Source organism: Primulina huaijiensis, chromosome 4 (assembly GCF_012295235.1).
Source record: "Primulina huaijiensis isolate GDHJ02 chromosome 4, ASM1229523v2, whole genome shotgun sequence".
Lineage (NCBI taxonomy): Eukaryota > Viridiplantae > Streptophyta > Magnoliopsida > Lamiales > Gesneriaceae > Primulina > Primulina huaijiensis.
Genome location: NC_133309.1, coordinates 22,912,831 through 22,931,062, shown reverse-complemented (window position 1 = coordinate 22,931,062; position 18,232 = coordinate 22,912,831). Strand labels below are relative to the sequence as shown.

The 18,232-nt window shown below is 33.4% G+C and overlaps 3 protein-coding genes, 1 long non-coding RNA gene and 2 other non-coding genes across 11 annotated transcripts; 5 read left to right on the top strand and 1 right to left on the bottom strand.

Annotated features, from left to right (window-relative positions):
• Window positions 1-1,072: 1,072 nt before the first annotated feature.
• On the top strand, window positions 1,073-3,959 carry LOC140975493 (uncharacterized). Its single transcript, XR_012174979.1, has 2 exons — window positions 1,073-2,781; window positions 3,363-3,959. It is a non-coding gene; the product is annotated as an uncharacterized lncRNA (long non-coding RNA).
• On the top strand, window positions 2,563-2,652 carry LOC140975957 (small nucleolar RNA SNORD96 family). Its single transcript, XR_012175094.1, has one exon. It is a non-coding gene; the product is annotated as a small nucleolar RNA SNORD96 family (small nucleolar RNA).
• Window positions 3,017-3,107, top strand: LOC140975956 (small nucleolar RNA SNORD96 family). The gene has a single exon (XR_012175093.1). It is a non-coding gene; the product is annotated as a small nucleolar RNA SNORD96 family (small nucleolar RNA).
• Window positions 3,960-6,738: 2,779 nt separating the features above from the next.
• On the top strand, window positions 6,739-8,788 carry LOC140975492 (probable protein phosphatase 2C 25). Its single transcript, XM_073439228.1, has 4 exons — window positions 6,739-7,180; window positions 7,677-8,018; window positions 8,113-8,292; window positions 8,391-8,788. The coding sequence occupies exons 1-4, from the start codon at window positions 6,812-6,814 to the stop codon at window positions 8,565-8,567; spliced, it is 1,068 nt and encodes a 355-aa protein (XP_073295329.1). The 5' UTR covers window positions 6,739-6,811; the 3' UTR covers window positions 8,568-8,788.
• Window positions 8,789-9,411: 623 nt separating this feature from the next.
• On the bottom strand, window positions 9,412-12,055 carry LOC140975491 (iron-sulfur cluster assembly protein 1-like). The gene is made up of 3 exons (XM_073439227.1): window positions 11,656-12,055; window positions 11,290-11,344; window positions 9,412-9,800 (listed from the first exon to the last, which is right to left on the bottom strand). Exons 1-3 carry the CDS (start codon window positions 11,951-11,953, stop codon window positions 9,641-9,643), a joined length of 513 nt encoding a protein of 170 aa, XP_073295328.1. The 5' UTR covers window positions 11,954-12,055; the 3' UTR covers window positions 9,412-9,640.
• Window positions 12,056-14,245: 2,190 nt separating this feature from the next.
• Window positions 14,246-17,988, top strand: LOC140975489 (uncharacterized). 6 transcript variants are annotated; one of them, XM_073439226.1, is made up of 4 exons: window positions 14,246-14,531; window positions 14,626-14,649; window positions 15,287-15,988; window positions 16,247-17,988. In XM_073439226.1, exons 3-4 carry the CDS (start codon window positions 15,331-15,333, stop codon window positions 17,767-17,769), a joined length of 2,181 nt encoding a protein of 726 aa, XP_073295327.1. In that variant the 5' UTR covers window positions 14,246-14,531; window positions 14,626-14,649; window positions 15,287-15,330; the 3' UTR covers window positions 17,770-17,988. The 6 variants fall into 6 exon arrangements, with proteins under 6 accessions (XP_073295327.1, XP_073295324.1, XP_073295322.1 ...); XM_073439223.1 differs by having other exon boundaries at window positions 14,246-14,452; window positions 15,287-17,988; XM_073439221.1 differs by having other exon boundaries at window positions 15,287-17,988.
• The last annotated feature ends 244 nt before the right edge of the window (window positions 17,989-18,232 follow it).

The following is an 18,232-nucleotide window of genomic DNA, read 5'->3' as shown; positions in this document are numbered from 1 at the left end:
CATTCACATTAAATTCAAAATTGAAAAATGGTTCTTAAATCGAGTTAATTTTGTTCGCGATCATCTTATCAGTCGAATTTCAATCGTACTACAATAACTTTGATTCTTTCTTGTCAGAATAATGATTATAATATGACGTCAGATATTACTGAAATAAGATCAATCATTACTGTTGTAATACTAGATATTATGAACGTNAGTAAAATTAGATCAACTTAACGGATCAATTTTAATATTTTCACAAATAATTTTTTAGTGATGTATAATTTTATTTCTAACTTATTAAAAATTTAATCCATAATTTCGAAATCGGAAATGACTTGAAGTCACTTTTTTCCCCCAATTTTAGGTTTTGAATTTTATCGCGATGCTACACAATATATGAGCCATACATATGAAATGATTGTTTCTCAAATTTGTATAAAATTATAGAAAATAACTAGAGTAGGTCTCTTGTGAGACGGTCTCACGAATCTTTATCTGTGAGACGGGTCAACTCTACCGATATTCACAATAAAAGGTAATACACTTAGCATAAAAAATAATATTTTTTCATGAATGACCCAAATAAGAGATTCGTCTCACAACATACGACCCGTGAGACCGTCTCACACAAGTTTTTGCCAAATAACTATATACAATAATGGAAACTACTATATTAATTACTTTGTATTTGGTTGGTTTTATATCAATGATAAGCAAATCCAATCAAATATATGATTTTAATTTTGTGATACAGATCTCTTATATGATCTTATACATAAAAAAAAATTTGTCAAAAACACATGTAAACTATATTAATTTTGTATAAAATTAATTTTACATTATTATAAATATTATATAATCACTTCAAAACACATATTTAACAACCACTATTGTTTTAGAATCAAATCAATCGAGTATAATTATATAAAAAACTTGGAAAATTTTGGGTAAAATATTATATAAATTTTATTTTATATATATATATATTTATATTTTCGAGAGATTGATTTAAAAAATATAGTTTTCAGAACTTTGGGTTCATTCATTTAATAGCCCATTCAAAACAATTTAGGGCTTCAGATCTGGATCCCCCGAAAATTAGGGTTACAGAGGTAATCGGTGAATATAAGTAGTAAATACACGCAAACAGCCGCCGCAAGATCAAAATTTTAGGCCTACGGATTTGGTCGTTTCCATCCCAAACCCGCAACCCTAAATATGGTGTATAAATACACGCAAAAGTCCGCCGGCAGCTTTCTTCATTGATATGGTTCTGTCTCGTTTTCTAACCATCAATTTGTTCATCAACTTTTTTCTTCAAAGATTTTTTCAACTAATCTTCAAATCTTTTGAATAAACTGGCACAGTGCTTACCCGATTAGTTCAAAAGGGAAGATTTTTGTGCCGTTGACTACTTTATTTATGCTTGAATTTTGCTTGAGGCGTTATAGGGCAAATTGATTGATCTGTTGGTAGTGTCGTTAAATTATGATTTACCCTTTTTAAGATGTGTGTTTGTGTTGTGAATTATTCAAGTTTGAATCTGCTGTCCATCGTTTTTCTGTTCATGCTCTCCAAATTCCTCAGAATTCATTAATGGGTTATCAGAATTCGATGGTCAGCATTGACCTGTTGGCAATATCTTTAACTTACAGTTACAGTGTAGCTTTTTTTCTTAGTTGTTGGTAACATTCTAGGACAATTGATGTTCGCTTTGTGCCTTTTTTGGGTTTCGCGGACTCCTTTTTTTCATTTATTAGCTTTGAGGAGTCGAGTACTTCTTGCGAAATCACTCACTCTGGTTTTTCTTTGCTTTCTGGTAGTTTTTTTTTTAATTTTTTTGCAGATTTTTTTCTTTCTTTCTCTTTCACCTACAAAGCCTTGGATTCCAGATGTTAGTCAGGTGTCCGCTATTATCCATGGTAGATGCTGTTACATATCTGGAAAATCGAAGATAGAGAAGGAAGATGATGGATGAGTTTCTCATCTATTAGTCTGTCTTCTCTTGGAGGTGTCCATCGTTGCCCAATTATTTTCCCTCATAATTCTTTGAGCTACATCTGGATCCCACATCACTAGTAATGTCTAACCTAGCTTAAAAGTGGCTTTTCTGTGGGCTTGTTCTTCCCTTCTTTCTAATGTTGTTCTTTTACGAGTTCTGTGAAGATAATGTGTACCATGGAAAGATAATGTTTGTGAGTCTGATTCAAGTGTGAGCACCATAGACCATGTGACTTGAGCTTGACAATGTAACCGTTAATATCTTTGGTTTTATGAGTTTTTATTTGACAAAAAAAGGTCCTTGCTCTGTTTTTCTCGATGATTGTCACAAAATTGAGGCGATCTTTATCCAATGTTCGTACGATTCAAGTGATTAGAATATCATCGTAAAATAAGCTCCCTCTTTGTTGATTTTTTCCGAAGATCGGTGTGCGTTCTGATATCCTATCGCCTTGTGTAGCAGGTTCTGCTGTTATCACCTGGGATTAGCCATCAGAAATACATATTTTTCCTTTTTTTTATTTGTCAAATTTGGAAGTAATTTTCCTCTTTTTTTCTTGATCTAATCAAAATGGGTGGTCTGTGAAGAAATTTTTGACAAATAACACTTCTTTCGGGACTGAATGGCTTTTTTGTGCCTTGCCGATATCTGTAATTCTGATGCCAATTATTTATTTGCTTACAATAAAATTTCCTGTTTACAGAACAATTTAATTGAGAAAGTGGTGGTTATTGATGCTCTAGTGCTGTTCAAGACTTTGAGCAACACTTGACATAAACAATATTTCTACCAATGTACGTATGGCTCAAGTGATTCGATAATCGTTGTAAAAGACAAGATGCCATCTCTTTGTTGAATTTTTCGAAGATTTGTGTTGTTCTCAAATGACGTCACCTTCTTTAGCAGGTTCTGCTGTTATCAATTTAGTTTGTCATGAGAAATACATTTTTGATCTTTTTTTTCATTATTTTTGAGTAATTTCTCAAGCTCTTGTATTTTTCTGGATATGGCTCTATTTTTGGTTATTGGTGGCCTGTGAAGAAATTTTTGAATAATAACACCATCTTTCGGGACTGATGGCCATTTTGGGCCATGCTGATATTCTGCAATTCTGAGGCCATTTATTGCTTTTTCAAGGATACAATTTCCCTTTTGCAAAAAATTTTATTTGAGATCGTAGTGCTTATTGACGGTCTAGTGCTGTTAAACTCTTTGAGCAGCACTTAACATAATCATAAGCTATATTTATGACCTTGTTATTGCCAATTTGTCTTTTAAGTCTCTTGTGCTTAATTCTGAGAAGAGGCTATCGATGTTGGCTTATATAATGTCTTTGTGTTCCATTATTTTAGTCATTTCTTTGATTTTTATGCAGTTTTGTTTGGTTGGATTCACCAGACATAGGCAGGTGTCTACTGCTGTCCTGGTTGCAGAGACCGTTGAATGTCTGGCATAGAAAATACAGTGTTCATCGTTGCTCAATGATCAAATATCGATGACCCATTGAGCTCCATCTGAACTCCACAATCAAGTTTATTTTATCATTTGATTGGTTGGGTTGTATTTGTTTGAACTTGTCTAGGAAGCTTAATTTATCTCAGCATGCCACAAGATGAAATGGAACAAGCACTAGAAGTACTTGATCGGTGTGGGTGAGGCTTTACATATTCTGATTCACATCGTTCTTTTACTCTTCACTGAATTTACACGAAACACCAATTTATTTTGACGGAACTAGTCCATTATTGTTTTTCTCGACGATTACCTCAAATTGAGGCGAGCTTTATCCAATGTTCGTAAGACTCAAGCGATTGAAAATTCGTCGTAAAGTAAGCCCTCTCTTCGTTGAGATCTTATTAAGTTCTCCGAAGATTGGTGGGTGTTCTCATATCCTGTCGCCTTGAGTAGCAGGTTCTGCTGTTATCTCTTGGGATTGGCCATGTGAAATACATGTTTGATTTTCTTTTCTGTTCTTGGTGCAACTCTTATAGATATTCGCCAATGTAATATATATTAGTTATTCTGCACACTCGATGTATGTGTGTACTTTTTTTTTATCATTATCGATGGATTAAATTGAAATTTGACAAATTATAGAGAGATTAAATTGATATTTGAATTGTTGAAATAAAAAAAATAAAAATAAAAGTGTGTTGAAATTTTTTAAGAAAAGAACAAAAAAACAAAAATTTAATATTAATATCATGTGAGGGTAAAGTTGGAACTAAAAATTAGTTCAATGGATCCATATCCAGAATCTGTCTTACTCTGTTAACTATCAAGTTATTTATCAAATTTTTTATTTTATATCTTTTAAACTTATTTAAGAAATTGTTTTATATTTTCAAGTACTTATTCAATGGAGTTACATCACTAAAATAAAAAAAATTTGATTAAATGAATTTTATAAAAAAAATTCTCTTCGTTTTCATCAAATATGAATGTGAATGAATTATATATTTATAATAAACGAAAAAAAAAGGAAATATTACTATCAAACGATTATTTAGATTTTCCGGTAAATTCTGAATATCATAAATTTGTAGGACAACACGCATTGAAAGTAGGCAGAAAGAAAATAACACTCCAATATGGCAATATTATTACACAAAAGTCCAACAAGTCAATCTTTCTACAGTATAATTTTCATATTCTTTGTGGGGTTTCCTAGTGTTGGGCGGTGGCAGTATCTTATCATATTTCAAAACTTATGACTGAAGTCAATTCTTCAAATATGTATAATTAGGTGAACAATTTTGTGGGTTGAATTTTTTATTTTGGTTGTTAATGAAAAAATATTATTTTTTATACTAAGAGTGTTAATTTTTGTCAATTCTTCAAATATGTATAATTGAGCATAAAAATTCTTGTTTGAATTTTTTTATTTGTCATTCATGAACTAATAGTGTTATTTTTTTATTGTAAATATCATTAAGGTTTATTTGTTTAACAGATAAAGATTTATAAGATTTAATTAGGAAAACAACCATTTGGCTTTTTTAACTTTACTTCTTTTCTCTTTTGTTAAGGTGATTAGTCAAATTTGAGTTTTAGTCTTCTAACTTTTCGTTAGTTTCGTCTGATTTTTACTCAAATATCTGATTATACACAATTTTTGATTAGATCGTCAAAGCCGATGACATGGCAACAAGTTCGAGAATCGGGTCTTATTTTTTTAATTTGCCATTTTAAGTTTGTATTTTTTTTTTCGAAAATTAATTCTAATTTCGCTTTTACTTGATGAAATTTTAGAATGTCGTTGTAAAAGGATTATTTCTCTCCAAATCATGTCTTCCGATTTCTTGTGGGCTAGATCTTAGCCACAACCTGCTAGCATGAACGAACCTGTAAAACCCATATTTTCAAGGGCTGGTGTTCGGGTTCGGATTTGTATCCGACTCAGACTTGGCAAATTGGGTCAGGCTTGTCGGGTCGGTCCGTCAAGTTATAAAAATTGAACGGGTTGGGTTGATAAAATAACATATCGTTTGGAAGAAGGTTAAAAGGGCTGAGCACATTTGGGTTTTGGCCCGCTAAATTAAGGTAGAATTTTATATTTTTAAGTTTTATATAAAATTGGAATAAGTTGTCTGTACCTCGATCACTCTCTTTTTTTATTTCTTCCTTATTTTTCTCATGCGCCTCGCCTCCTTCACTCACTCTTGTAAAATCTGAATCTCTGTGTTATTGTAAGATTTAATGGAATTTAATGAGAATTGAATTTATAGTATTTGTTTAATTTTTTCATGTTTGGTTTAAGCACTTTACCTTTTATGTATTATGTTGTATGCTTTCTTAATTTCTTATTTCAATGTTTTTAAGTATTTTATGAAACTATTTATCTAAAATATATTTTTCTTCTATGTTTACTATCATACTGTTCAACATTTTTTTCTTAAAAAAATAAGCGGGTCGGCCCGTCTAATTTGCACCCCAATATGATTTGGTCTGGGTTGGCCATTTAGAGGCGGTCGAAATGGCGGGCTGACCCGTCCCGCTAGCCTGTTTTGACATATCTAATCCGACTTATATTTTATGTAATGGATAATTAAAAAATATTACTATCTAGACACTTATGTCAAGTATCATTGATGTGACATCAATATATTAGATGTATAATTTCATTGCATTTAATTGATGAATACAAACATATGAAATCAATTATATATATATATATATATATATATATATATACACACTATTATATTAAGTGTGAGTACATGGTAATAACTATCTAGAGAGGACACTAATTTTTTTTTTCAATTTTACCCTTATATGATATTAATATTACATTTTTGTTTTTTTTTGTTTTAATTTCAACACACACTTTTATTTTTATTTATTTTTATTTCAACAATTCAAATATCAATTTAGTTACTCCATAATTTGTCAAATTTCACTTTAATCCATCGATAATAATAAAAAAAATTGTACACACACGCATCGCGTGTGCATAATAACGAGTATATATTATGACTGGGTAGTCGAAATGAATGCCCGAACAGACAAACTCGAACCTGTCAAATACCGACCCGATCTACGCTAATTTTAAAAAAGTAAAATCCGTATTTATTAAAAAAAGAAGTTTCCTTAGAAAGAATAGTTAAAAGCTATTTTCTTCAATAATTCAGAGTCAAGCCTACACAACGTTTGAAAAATGAACCATCCGAAGAATTTGACAGAACAAACACAGAGATTGAACACGTATTCCGCTGTGGGGTCTCCCCGCTCTATATACCCATTTCGATTCTCTCACTATTTCTTCACATCCCAATTTTGAACCGTTATAGTAGTGTCTAGAGAGAGAGAGAGAGATCTGAAAAAATGACTTCTTGTACTGTTGCAGCATCAAATTCTCCGGTTTTTTCACCTTCTTCGTCTTCTTGTATGTGTTCTCCGAAGTCTTGTTCGTCTCCGAGGCTTTTACGGGTCCAGAAGACGTCTTCGCCAAGTGGGCTCATCAGGGCTTCGGCTGGTGGTGATTTTCCGGCGGTTTTGAAGAGGAAGAGGCCGCCAAGATTGGATATTCCGATGGTTTTGGTGGATTCGTCGGTGAAAAGGGAGACGGCGGCGGCGGAGGAGTGGGTGGAGGTGGAGGGAGATGGGTTTTCCGTGTGTTGTAAGAAGGGGAGGAGGGAGGTGATGGAGGATCGGTACGCTGCTGTTGTGGATCTTCATGGTGATTCGGATCAGGTAATTCATGTTTTGATGCTGTTAAATCCTTTTTCCCCCCTTTGTTTTTTGTTTTTTTTTCCAGTAAGTTTCTGTGTTGATTTGGATTACTTTCGCGTAGATTAATTTCGATTTGTTTGTTTTTCATCTGAGGTAATCGAGCAATTTAATCTTTTGTCAAGGCTTGATGTTTTTTGGAACGAAATTTATATAATTTTTTGAAAAAGAAAAAGAAGAAACTGAAGAACAAAATTTTAAAATTTTTTCATTTGATTTTGGTGAATTCCCTGAATTAGCCTGTGTTCCACCGTGTATTAACTAGTTTGTGGGGGAACAAAGGAGTTATTTGAAGGTATAAAGAATGAGAAACAATGAACTGAATTCTTTTAGCGATGTTATGGAGATTAAAACAGGAGACTGAAAGTGTTGAGAGGTTATAAACAAGATAATAAAAAGTTTAGATGGCTTAATACGGGATATATTGATGATTAATCGGGCCATCTCTTACAATTTGCAGGCTTTCTTTGGTGTTTTTGATGGGCATGGAGGCGTAAAAGCTGCTGAGTTTGCAGCCGAGAACTTGGTCAAGAACGTCGTACATGAATTAGAAAGAAGGGAAGATGACGAAAGAATTGAATTGGCGGTTAAGAAAGGTTTCTTGACCACGGATTCCGAATTTCTCATGCAAGATCAGCGGGGTGGAACATGCTGTGTGACAGCATTGATTAGACAAGGGAATCTAGTTGTATCCAACGCCGGTGACTGTCGTGCAGTCATCAGCAGAGGCGGGGTTGCTGAGTCCCTAACTTCTGATCACCGCCCTTCTCGTGAAGACGAGAGAGACAGAATTGAGGCACTGGTAAGCAAGCCGTCACATCCCAGCTTCACTTCATTCTTAGATATTATCACGTGTCCAGCAATTAATCTTTAGATTGCCTGGTTTGATGTAACAGGGTGGATTTGTTGAAAACCGCAATGGCGTCTGGAGAGTTTTAGGATCTTTAGCAGTTTCCAGAGCTATTGGAGACCAGTACCTTAAGCAATGGATCACGGCAGAACCAGACACACGGATCCTTAGGCTTAAACCCGAGCACGAGTTCCTTCTTCTAGCTTCGGATGGACTATGGGATAAGGTAAATCAAATTATATTTGATCTAAAATGTTTTGTTTAGAGGTTTTTGAAACAAACACTTTCTTTTGGAAGCTGACTCCCTTCTTTGTTGCATTGCAGGTCAGCAATCAAGAAGCCATTGATATCGCCCTACCTCTGGTCTCAAACCTTGATAAGCCGATGACATTGTCTGCCTGTAAAAAACTTGTTGATCTTTCAGCTTCGAGAGGCGCCATTGACGACATAACTGTGATGCTTATTCAACTGCCTAAATTTGCTAACACATCGGTGAATTAGCCCGAGAAATCTAACATTTTTTTGACTAAAATTCTTCTGGTCTCGTTGGATCAAGTGGGTAGCAAGGGATTAAACGAAGGTGGACGGATTAACTCAAGATTTGGACATAGTCAAGTTGTATTTATTTTTTATTAACCTTTGACATATTCAATTGGAGATAGAACAGTAGATTTTATTGCATTCTTGATTCTTTTATAAATAATCATTCTTTGAACAAGCAAGATTCGACTTTTCTTCTCTTTTCATTTCTTTAGAACGGAAACGTTAATTTATACATCAGACACGGTAATGAAGTTGTCATGACTTGGATAATCCATTTTGGTTCTGAATCAGAACTTGTTTGTGGCTGACATTTTCATTTCTTATTTTTGGTTTTTTTATAAATTAATACCAGAAAAGGTTTATGTATTGAAAAAAAATATTAATCAATACTGCATTAAAATTTACATACAGTATAATTATATAAAACTAGAAAAGATCTTGATAAATACAAAACATAAAAATATATATCATTATTAGCAGACAAAACGAGTAGTCAATGTGCAAAGAAAATCTAGATACTACTATAAATAATTTAAACATAAAAAAAGCATGCAATAATTAACACACCTAAAAAGACAAAAAAATCAAAATAAAAATATCTTGATAAATATGAGAACAAAAACTAAAAATATATGCACATCACAAAACGAGTAGCCGATGTGCACAGAAAATCTACGAGGACAAACATTTCTTTCACGTGCCAAAATTCCGAGTGGACCATGTTCTTATTTTTTCTCACTCAGCTCTGTGTCGGTCTACTAATAACATTTGATGCTCCCACGTACATGAAAGGCGACTGGTATATAATTTTATGGCATTTACTCAAAAACATGAACCTTGTTGCCTTGAGAAGTAAGGCTCTTTATTCTCCCATACACACACAGAGTGTATTATATATACATATGCTGCTCAAACGAAAATGCACGAATATAAAAACGCAGACGAAAATCTACTAGGACTATGTCCTTGTCCTTAAATACAATACATGAGCTGTTGAGTAATGTGTAAATAGCAGCAATACATAAACTTCCTCAGGCATCAGCAGCTTTCTCCACAGGAGCGGCCGCCTGAACTCCGTTTGACTTGGAACGCTTGGCATCGTAATCTTTGACAGCAGCCTTTATTGCATCCTCAGCAAGCATGCTGCAGTGGAGTTTCACAGGTGGAAGAGAGAGATGTTTTGCAATTTCTCTGTATTTTGAAGATCATCAAGGAAAAACACATTCAGCACGCATAGGAGAAAAAAAAGGATGTATGAAATTATGAGGTAAAATAAATGGTTTCGTAGCCAAAATCACAAATCACCATCCAAGAAGTCAACAAAGGTACCCTTGCCATTAACAAATAAGTATTTTTATTATGGACTCACAAGGCCAACAGTACGAATATAACCAAATATATAAACATGACAAAATTTGTTTGGCTGTCAAATTATTACTCACTGCACCAAATTTCTGACATTTTTTAATCCAATTGGTTAGAAGCCTAATATCATCTAAATATCGATAATCATATCCAACAACTACTGAACCAGATGGCTTGCTAGTTGAAATACACTCAGAACTGTATTCAGAGAGAAGAATAAAATTTCTTGGTTGTTTACTATTTCTTTATACTTCATGCAGATCATAAAATAAGCAAAAAAATATTTCTGTCGTCAAACAATCATTTGAGCCATGGAAAATGTACAATTTTAGAACTTCCATCTGAGGCAATCCAGAGAACCCCTAATTAGAGGGTATAAGTAGTATAAAAACTCCAAAGAAAGAGTATCCAGTTCTATCATCGATCTACCCAGATAAATAATCTACAATNTACTCAGAATTGTATTCAGAGAGAAGAATAAGATTTATTGGTTGTTTAATATTTCTTTATGCTTCATGCAGATCATAAAATAAGCAAAAAAATATTTCTGTCGTCAAACAATCATTTGAGCCATGGAAAATATACAATTTTAGAACTTCCATCTAGGGCAATCCAGAGAACCCCTAATTAGAGGGTTAACAATATTCCACCATAAGTAGTATAAAAACTCCAAAGAAAGTATCCAGTTCTATCATCGATCTACCCAGATAAATAATCTACAATCATGAAAATTGGATGTGAGAACTTCAGACAGAGAAAACTTTAACAAAAAGAAAAAAATGCAATGGGCATAAAAGTAACACAAAAGAGAGAAAAACACCTGACTGCTACTTAGTTTGAAATTTCATTTACCGGTATTCTTACCGAACTTCATTTGTGTATTACATTAAATTCGAAAACAAAACAACGGATATGGCTCTTCTATGCATGTTTTATCATGATCGCCCCAAGGAATGACCGTTAATAATAAGTCATGAAGAAATACAACAAAAAACTCACATAGACCATGATGTAATTCTATGATAGAGCAAAGCATCTAAGAATAATATAGCAAAACTATCGAGGGGAAAATGGAGGAGTGAGGAGCGAAGGGGCGCATTTGTAATCAAATCAAATTATATAAAAGGAGGAGATAAACACCCACCTTTAGGCCAAGTATTGCAAAAGCAGCATATGTCTGGCCAAGCAAAATTACAAAGCAGAAAGAAATCAAGTAGTACATATCAATGCACATAATGCATGAGTTCACGGATAAACAGAAAAATACAACACTAATAGATGCATTCAGTAGAACAAGGAAAAGAGTGGGACTCACGTATTCTTGATTGACAGGACTTCCTCCATCTGTTTACCTTTCACCCATTCGGTGGCTGAAATAAAAATTACAAATTGTTTAATTAAAACAAGTGCCAAAGTCAATAAGTGGAAACACAGGGACGAACATAACGGACACACACGGACAGTAGTTGTAGTGCTAGCTATCTATAACTCGTAACTCTATATCACATGAAGTGAGCTGAAGCATTCAGATATTCCTTTTTACCCAAACATGATCTGTTATATGTGTACATTGCTAGGAAAATCAAAACACGTAAAACCTAACTCAAACAGACAAGATGCGATTTTAATATAATTACAGCACCATGAATCACCAAATCATTGATTTCATCCACCAACGTACCAACGGAAGAAGAGGCGATTGCAGAGCCACACCCAAAGGTCTTAAAACAAGCATCGACGATTTTCCCACTCTCCTCATCGACTCTAATCTGCAATTTCATGACGTCGCCACAAGCAGGGGCTCCCACCAGCCCCGTCCCGACATTCGGATCGCTCTTATCGAACGATCCGACGTTCCGAGGATTGTTGTAGTGATCCACCACCCTCTCGTGGTACATGCGCCCCGCGACCGTCGCAGGGGAAGTCGCCGTAGGTCGTAGTCCTTGGCCGAGAACCCTGTTAGCTGCGTGCCTCCACATTTTCGGATTGATTCGAAAACAAAGTCGACTGAAATTCTGAATTTAGGGTTTGACTAATTTGGGAATTTGATTCTGAGCTTATCAGAAATTTCGGGGCAGTGAACGCGCATACACACATTACACACATGACTAATTCTAATTGGATACGCAAAGCCGTTTAATAATTTTTTTTAAAAAAAAAATTATTTTAACAAATAAATCTTAAAAAGTATTTTTTTTCTTTCATTTGTTATTTATTTTTTAAATTCATATATCAAAATTACAGTATAATCACTCACTATTTCTTATAATTATATTTTAATCTTCATTTAAATATAAATTAAATAAATTATAAAAAATTATTGTACAAACACACAACGCGTACATCAGTACATTAGTAAATAGAGATAATAGTGTGTCCGGTGCAGGTCTATTAAAACTCATTACAAGTCTCGGAACCGTATCTAGACATGTTTACTGAAGTTTAGACTTATCCCGATCAAGACAGATTTAACATGAGGTTATGCTTAAACTCGGTCTATTGTGATCAATATAATACTTGACTTATATTCAATTTAATTTAAACTCAATATATATAATTTTAAAAAAATTAAGAGATATAAAATGGAAAATTTTAAATTAAATAAATCTAATCTAGAACATAGATTTAATATTAACAACCTCTTCACATAAAAAAATATACAGATTATATTAAAATAAAAAAAAATAAAAATGATATATGTACAATATATCTAAAAAATATCATTAATTTCATGCAACTAGTTATGTTGTTAGAGGAAAATTCTCGATTTAGTCTTTAATATTTTGATATGTTCCCGATTTAGTTCTTAATATGGTGAGTTATTATTTTTTGCTTAGATTTTGACTCAATGTAGTCTAACTTCCTATTTTACCCTTGTTTTCATTTTTTATTTATTTTTTCATTTTATATATTCTTTTTAAATTTTAGTAGTTGTTACACATTAAATCTCTCCAAATGCATAAGACTACGTAAAGTTTTCAGCATATATATCAGTCTTTTTTTTAATAGTTCATCATGCTTCCATAAGGTAAAATAAATGTTATACATTTTTTAACAAAATGTCAGGTCGTGTCCACCGAGTTTATAAATGGCTCATTAGAGCCTAATCATATAATCGCAACTTATACTATTGGTTGCTTATGCAAATTCCTTCGGCAACACCTAACGCAACTTTTTTTTGTTTTGTTTTCTAACTCAAGATGTATAGTAATAGATTTATTTTGAAAATAATACATGATATAGGCTAAACTTAGAAATTTTATTTAGACATACTAAATATTATTACAATAGTAACATCTATAGGTGGTTCTATTAGACCACTAGTTAGTTGTTCTTTTTTCTTTTTCTTTTTTTTTTTTGTAGTGGTTCATGCTCCAATATTGTAATGGTTGGATCACATGCATTATTTATTTTTGTCGGAGAATCTCTTGTTTTTGTATGGTTTTCGAGGAAAATGTGACTTGTGTTATCCTTCACGACTTTGACTGGTTTAATTATATATTATTTGACAATAATTAAGTTTAATTATTTTAAATTGAAGAATTTAAAATTTTTAAGTCAGATAATTAAATTGTGTGTTTAAAATATACATTAAAAAATATCAATTTATATGCAATATTAAATTACATATTTAAATTTTATAACATACGAGAGTTGAAATAAAATAAATCGTGTCAAATTTCGAGCAAAAAAAGATGATAAACACATATATATAATATTAACTAATAAAAGATATACACGCGTTGCATATATTATTATTATTATTTTGATTAAATAATACTAAACAATTATTATAAAATTATTTTCAATTTAAAAGATTTATTCGATTTAAAAGAAAAACTTCATTTATATTTTTTGATATATAAAATATGGAGTGATTGAGAAGATATTTAGTAAGATAAAAAGAATAATTATGAAATTAAATATTCTAATGTTCTAGTATGAAGTCTAAGGGTGTCACATATAGTATAGATATTATATATCTATTCTATTTTATCAAAGTTTAGAAGAAAGACATCAATTTTTTTTCTCTACTTTTATATCATATTAATATTATATTTTTTTGTTTTTTTTTAAATTTCAAAACACGTTTTTATTTTTATTTTTTTTATTTCAACAATTTAAATATCAATTTAATATCTTCATAATTTGTAAAATTTCATTTTAATTCATCGATAATAATAAAAAAGATCGTATACATAGTGTGTGTGCGCAAAATAACTAATATAATATAAAAGATAATCATCGTCATTAAATTTCCCTTCTCTCCCCCCGTAACTTTCTGCCCAACACTTTCAACCATCTCGCCACCTTTGACCGCCGATTGTCCCGCACCGGTCGCCGAAAAATTTAAGTAAATACACGGTTGGAAAGCTCTCGACGTAAGCTTGTTATTGCTACCGCTTTTTCTAGATAAAATCGCGACTAACGGAACACCCGTCGAAACCCGCCGCCCCTTTCTCCGTTGAATCGTCGCCGTGCGTCGCCGTAGTTCGGAAATTGATTGAGGGCTTTTGTTATCTGGGTCACAGGCTTCATTTTGATATATATATTGAGGTATAAATCATGATTCCAGAAATTGTTTAAAGGTGCTCCATTTTTTGGTTAAATTTGGTATCAATATTGATATTTGTTATATTTTTGGATGTAGGTACAAACTTTGAGTTGATTCAAGGTATCGAACAAATTTCAGAATATTTAATTAGAGATTTTCAAATTATTGAGATGTATAAATTGAGTATTAACTAGTTCGATGCCTTAGAATGGTTGATTATAATTGTTGGAAATTATTATGCAAAACTTGTCAAACTCTGAAATATTCGGCCTCCAAATATAGGGTTAGTTTTTTGGCTTATATTTTTGGTCCTTTGTATTTGTTTTCATCTACTGCAGTTCTATATGTTGATGCATTATTGAAATGCCTTTTCTCTACGCTGTTTATGGGATATTTTTGGCACAAGTTGAAAATTTATGGAATTGATTCTTTATAAATTTGAGGTGGCCATTGAAGAAGTAACGGGAGTTCAAAAGTTATGATTGGATATGATATAGGTTGTGTGGTGATATAATGGGGTTTTTTGATTACTTCTTTATCTATCATAGGCATTCATTCCTTTATTTTTTCAATGTTCTATAATGCACATGTTTGGTGATGTTTGGAGGTGACATTTTGGAATGCTTTACAAGTAGTGTATTGAACATGCATTTTGTTTTCTTTCTTGTAATCGGGTGGATTTTCTGTAAAGAGAGCATTCAGCATTTGGTTTTCTTTCACCTTGTTTTAAAGTTTATTTTTTACTTCTTTCATTCAGAATTAAACCAGTAAGAAGGAGGAGGGGGAGAAAGAGGAAGTTTAATGGGAGATCAAGGAGATGGGAATAATGTGCTCCAGAAGATAGAGAAGAGGATCGAGAAAAAGTTAAAGAAAGGTAAAACTGGTAAAGAAAGTGTCACGGGATTGCATGGGGTTGAGAATGTTGGTAGGAATGAGGTGAGTGAGCATGAGCATAGATCTCAGACAGAAGATATTACTGAAATGAGTAGGAATCCTAGAAAGAACAAAGAAAAGAAGGCAAATAAAGAAGTGAAAGATGCTGAGGCGGTTGACATGGAGAAGGATGCAAGTCACGGACAATTGATCGGTGTTTATGGTGAAGATGGCAGTGAGGATGCAAGGAATCAGGAAAAAAGAAAGAAGAAAAAGAGTAAAACTGAGGCATGCTATTTCCCAAGATACGAGGTTAGGAAACTTGAGGGAAATGAGGTTCTAGAAAAACCAGTGGAAGAAAAAGTTTCCAAACATAAAAGTGGCAAATCAGCTAAGAAAGAAGGGAAGAAACAAATATCAATGGAAATCCATAACGTTGGCGACAGAGATAGAGAATACGAAGACCGAGAACAGGGTGGGACATTTGATGATAATATTGAAGGTAGTGTTACTGAGAAGGTTAAGGCAAAGAAAAGGAAGAGAGGAAGAACAGATGGCAAGGATGATTATTTCATAGAGTCACAAGGTAATTGTGCTGGAGCTATGAAGTCCAAAATTTATGATGGTTTGGAGGAAAATATGACAGTGGAAAATGGAAGTAAGAGTAAAAAAATGTATGAGTTGATCACCGAGGACCTCAACGATGATTTTTCTAATATGGTTAAGAGAAAGAAAAAGAAGGCTGTAGAGGATGAACATAACGAGGGTGGAGATGTTGAGAAACATAAAAGAAGGAAGAAAAAGAACAAGACGTATGGTAATGAAGTAGAAGGGGCAAACATAGGTAATTGTGCTGGAGCTATGGAGTCCAAAATTTATGATGGTTCGAAGGAAAATATGACAATGGAAAATGAAAGTAAGAGTAAAAAAATGTATGAGTCGATCACCGAGGACCTCAACGATGATTTTTCTAAAATGGTTAAGAGAAAGAAAAAGAAGGCTGTGGAGGATGAACATAACGAGGGTGGAGATGTGGAGAAACATAAAAGAAGGAAGAAAAAGAACAAGTCGTATGGTAATGAAGTAGAAGAGGCAAACAAAGGTAATTGTGATGGAGCTACGGAGTCCAAAATTTATGATGGTTCGGAGGAAAATATGACAATGGAAAATGAAACTAAGAGTAAAAAAATGTATGAGTCGATAACTGAGGACCTCAACGATGATTTTTCTAAAATGGTTAAGAGAAAGAAAAAGAAGGCTGCAGAGGATGAGCATAACGAGGGTGAAGATGTGAAGAAACATAAGAGAAGGAAGAAAAAGGACAAGACGTATGGTAATGAAGTAGAAGAGGCAAATAAAGGTAAGAATAAAAAGGCCAAACTAGTGGGTAATAATTTAGATGATCCTACGCCTTCCAAAAGTAATAAGAAGGTGAGTTTTTCTGGTCAGGTTGAGGTTTTCCCTCTTTCTGATGATTCCAATACGAAGGAGATATATGATGAAGAGAACCTACTGCGAGGTAAACGGTTCACTCCAGAGGAAAACGAGATTGTCAAAGCGGCTGTTTATCGTTTCATAGAGGATCGTGATTTGGGTAAAGATGGTTTGGACATGGTTTTGAATTGTAGAAAGCACCCTGAGTTGAGAGGTTGTTGGAAAGAGATAGGAGCTGCCATACCCTATAGGCCATATAGTGCTGTCTATTATCGTGCTCAACTCTTATTTCGAAGGTCCGCGAGCCGAAAATGGACTCAAGAAGAGTATGATATGATTCTGAAGTACCAGGAGCTTAATGGTAACGAGTGGAAGGCATTGGCTGATGAACTTGGCAAACATAGATGGCATGTAAAGGATACTTGGCGTAGAATAAAACTGCAAAACATGAATAAAGGACAGTGGACACAGAAAGAGTATCAGAACCTTTTTGATCTGGTGAACATCGATCTGCAACAGAAACTCTCTGAAGAGAAAAGATCGAAACATGGGATGCTGCGGGATAACATCTCTTGGACAGCAATTAGCGATAAATTATCCACTCGAGCTCAAGCAAATTGCTGCATAAAGTGGTATAATCAGTTGACATCACCTATGGTGGCTGAAGGCTTGTGGGCTGACTCTGACGACTATCGCATGCTGAAAAAGCTTTATCTCATGGATGCAGGCTGCATGGAAGATGTGGACTGGGATACTCTTCTTGATCACAGATCTGGAGACTTGTGTCAGAAGCGTTGGAACCAAATGGTTATGCACATCGGTAACTATGGTACCAAGCCATTTTTGGAACGTGTTGATGTGTTGGCACAACGATATTGCCCAGAACTTGTAGAGGCCAGAGAAATCTGGGATAACAAACCGAGAGTTCCTTAATTTGGCTACTGTCCTGTCCGTATTTTAAAGATTTCGAGGCCAACTGCTAGTGATATGGAGTTTCAAGGTCAACCGTTTATGTTATTGTGATATTTTCTAACGATATTTCGATTTAGTGTTCCGATGTTTTCCGTGATTGTTTTTGTAATTTCAACTCGAGGTTATTAAGTTCTTTTTGTCAGAATTCTTTGTGTTTGTAATATATGGAGGATTTACCTAGATTTTCATGTATTCATAATCGCCAGATCGAGAAGTCGAGTAAACTAGTCAGGTAGAAAACTTCGAAATTGATATACTTCACTTATGAAATTTTTAAATTTTGTACATAAAATTATTAAAATAATAAAAATGTTATATCATATTCACTAATTATTTTTATAAGTTTCGGATGTTTACGCATGAGTTTGATCTATATGTAGGATTAAAAATAATATTTGTAACATAAAAATTAATATATTTTCAT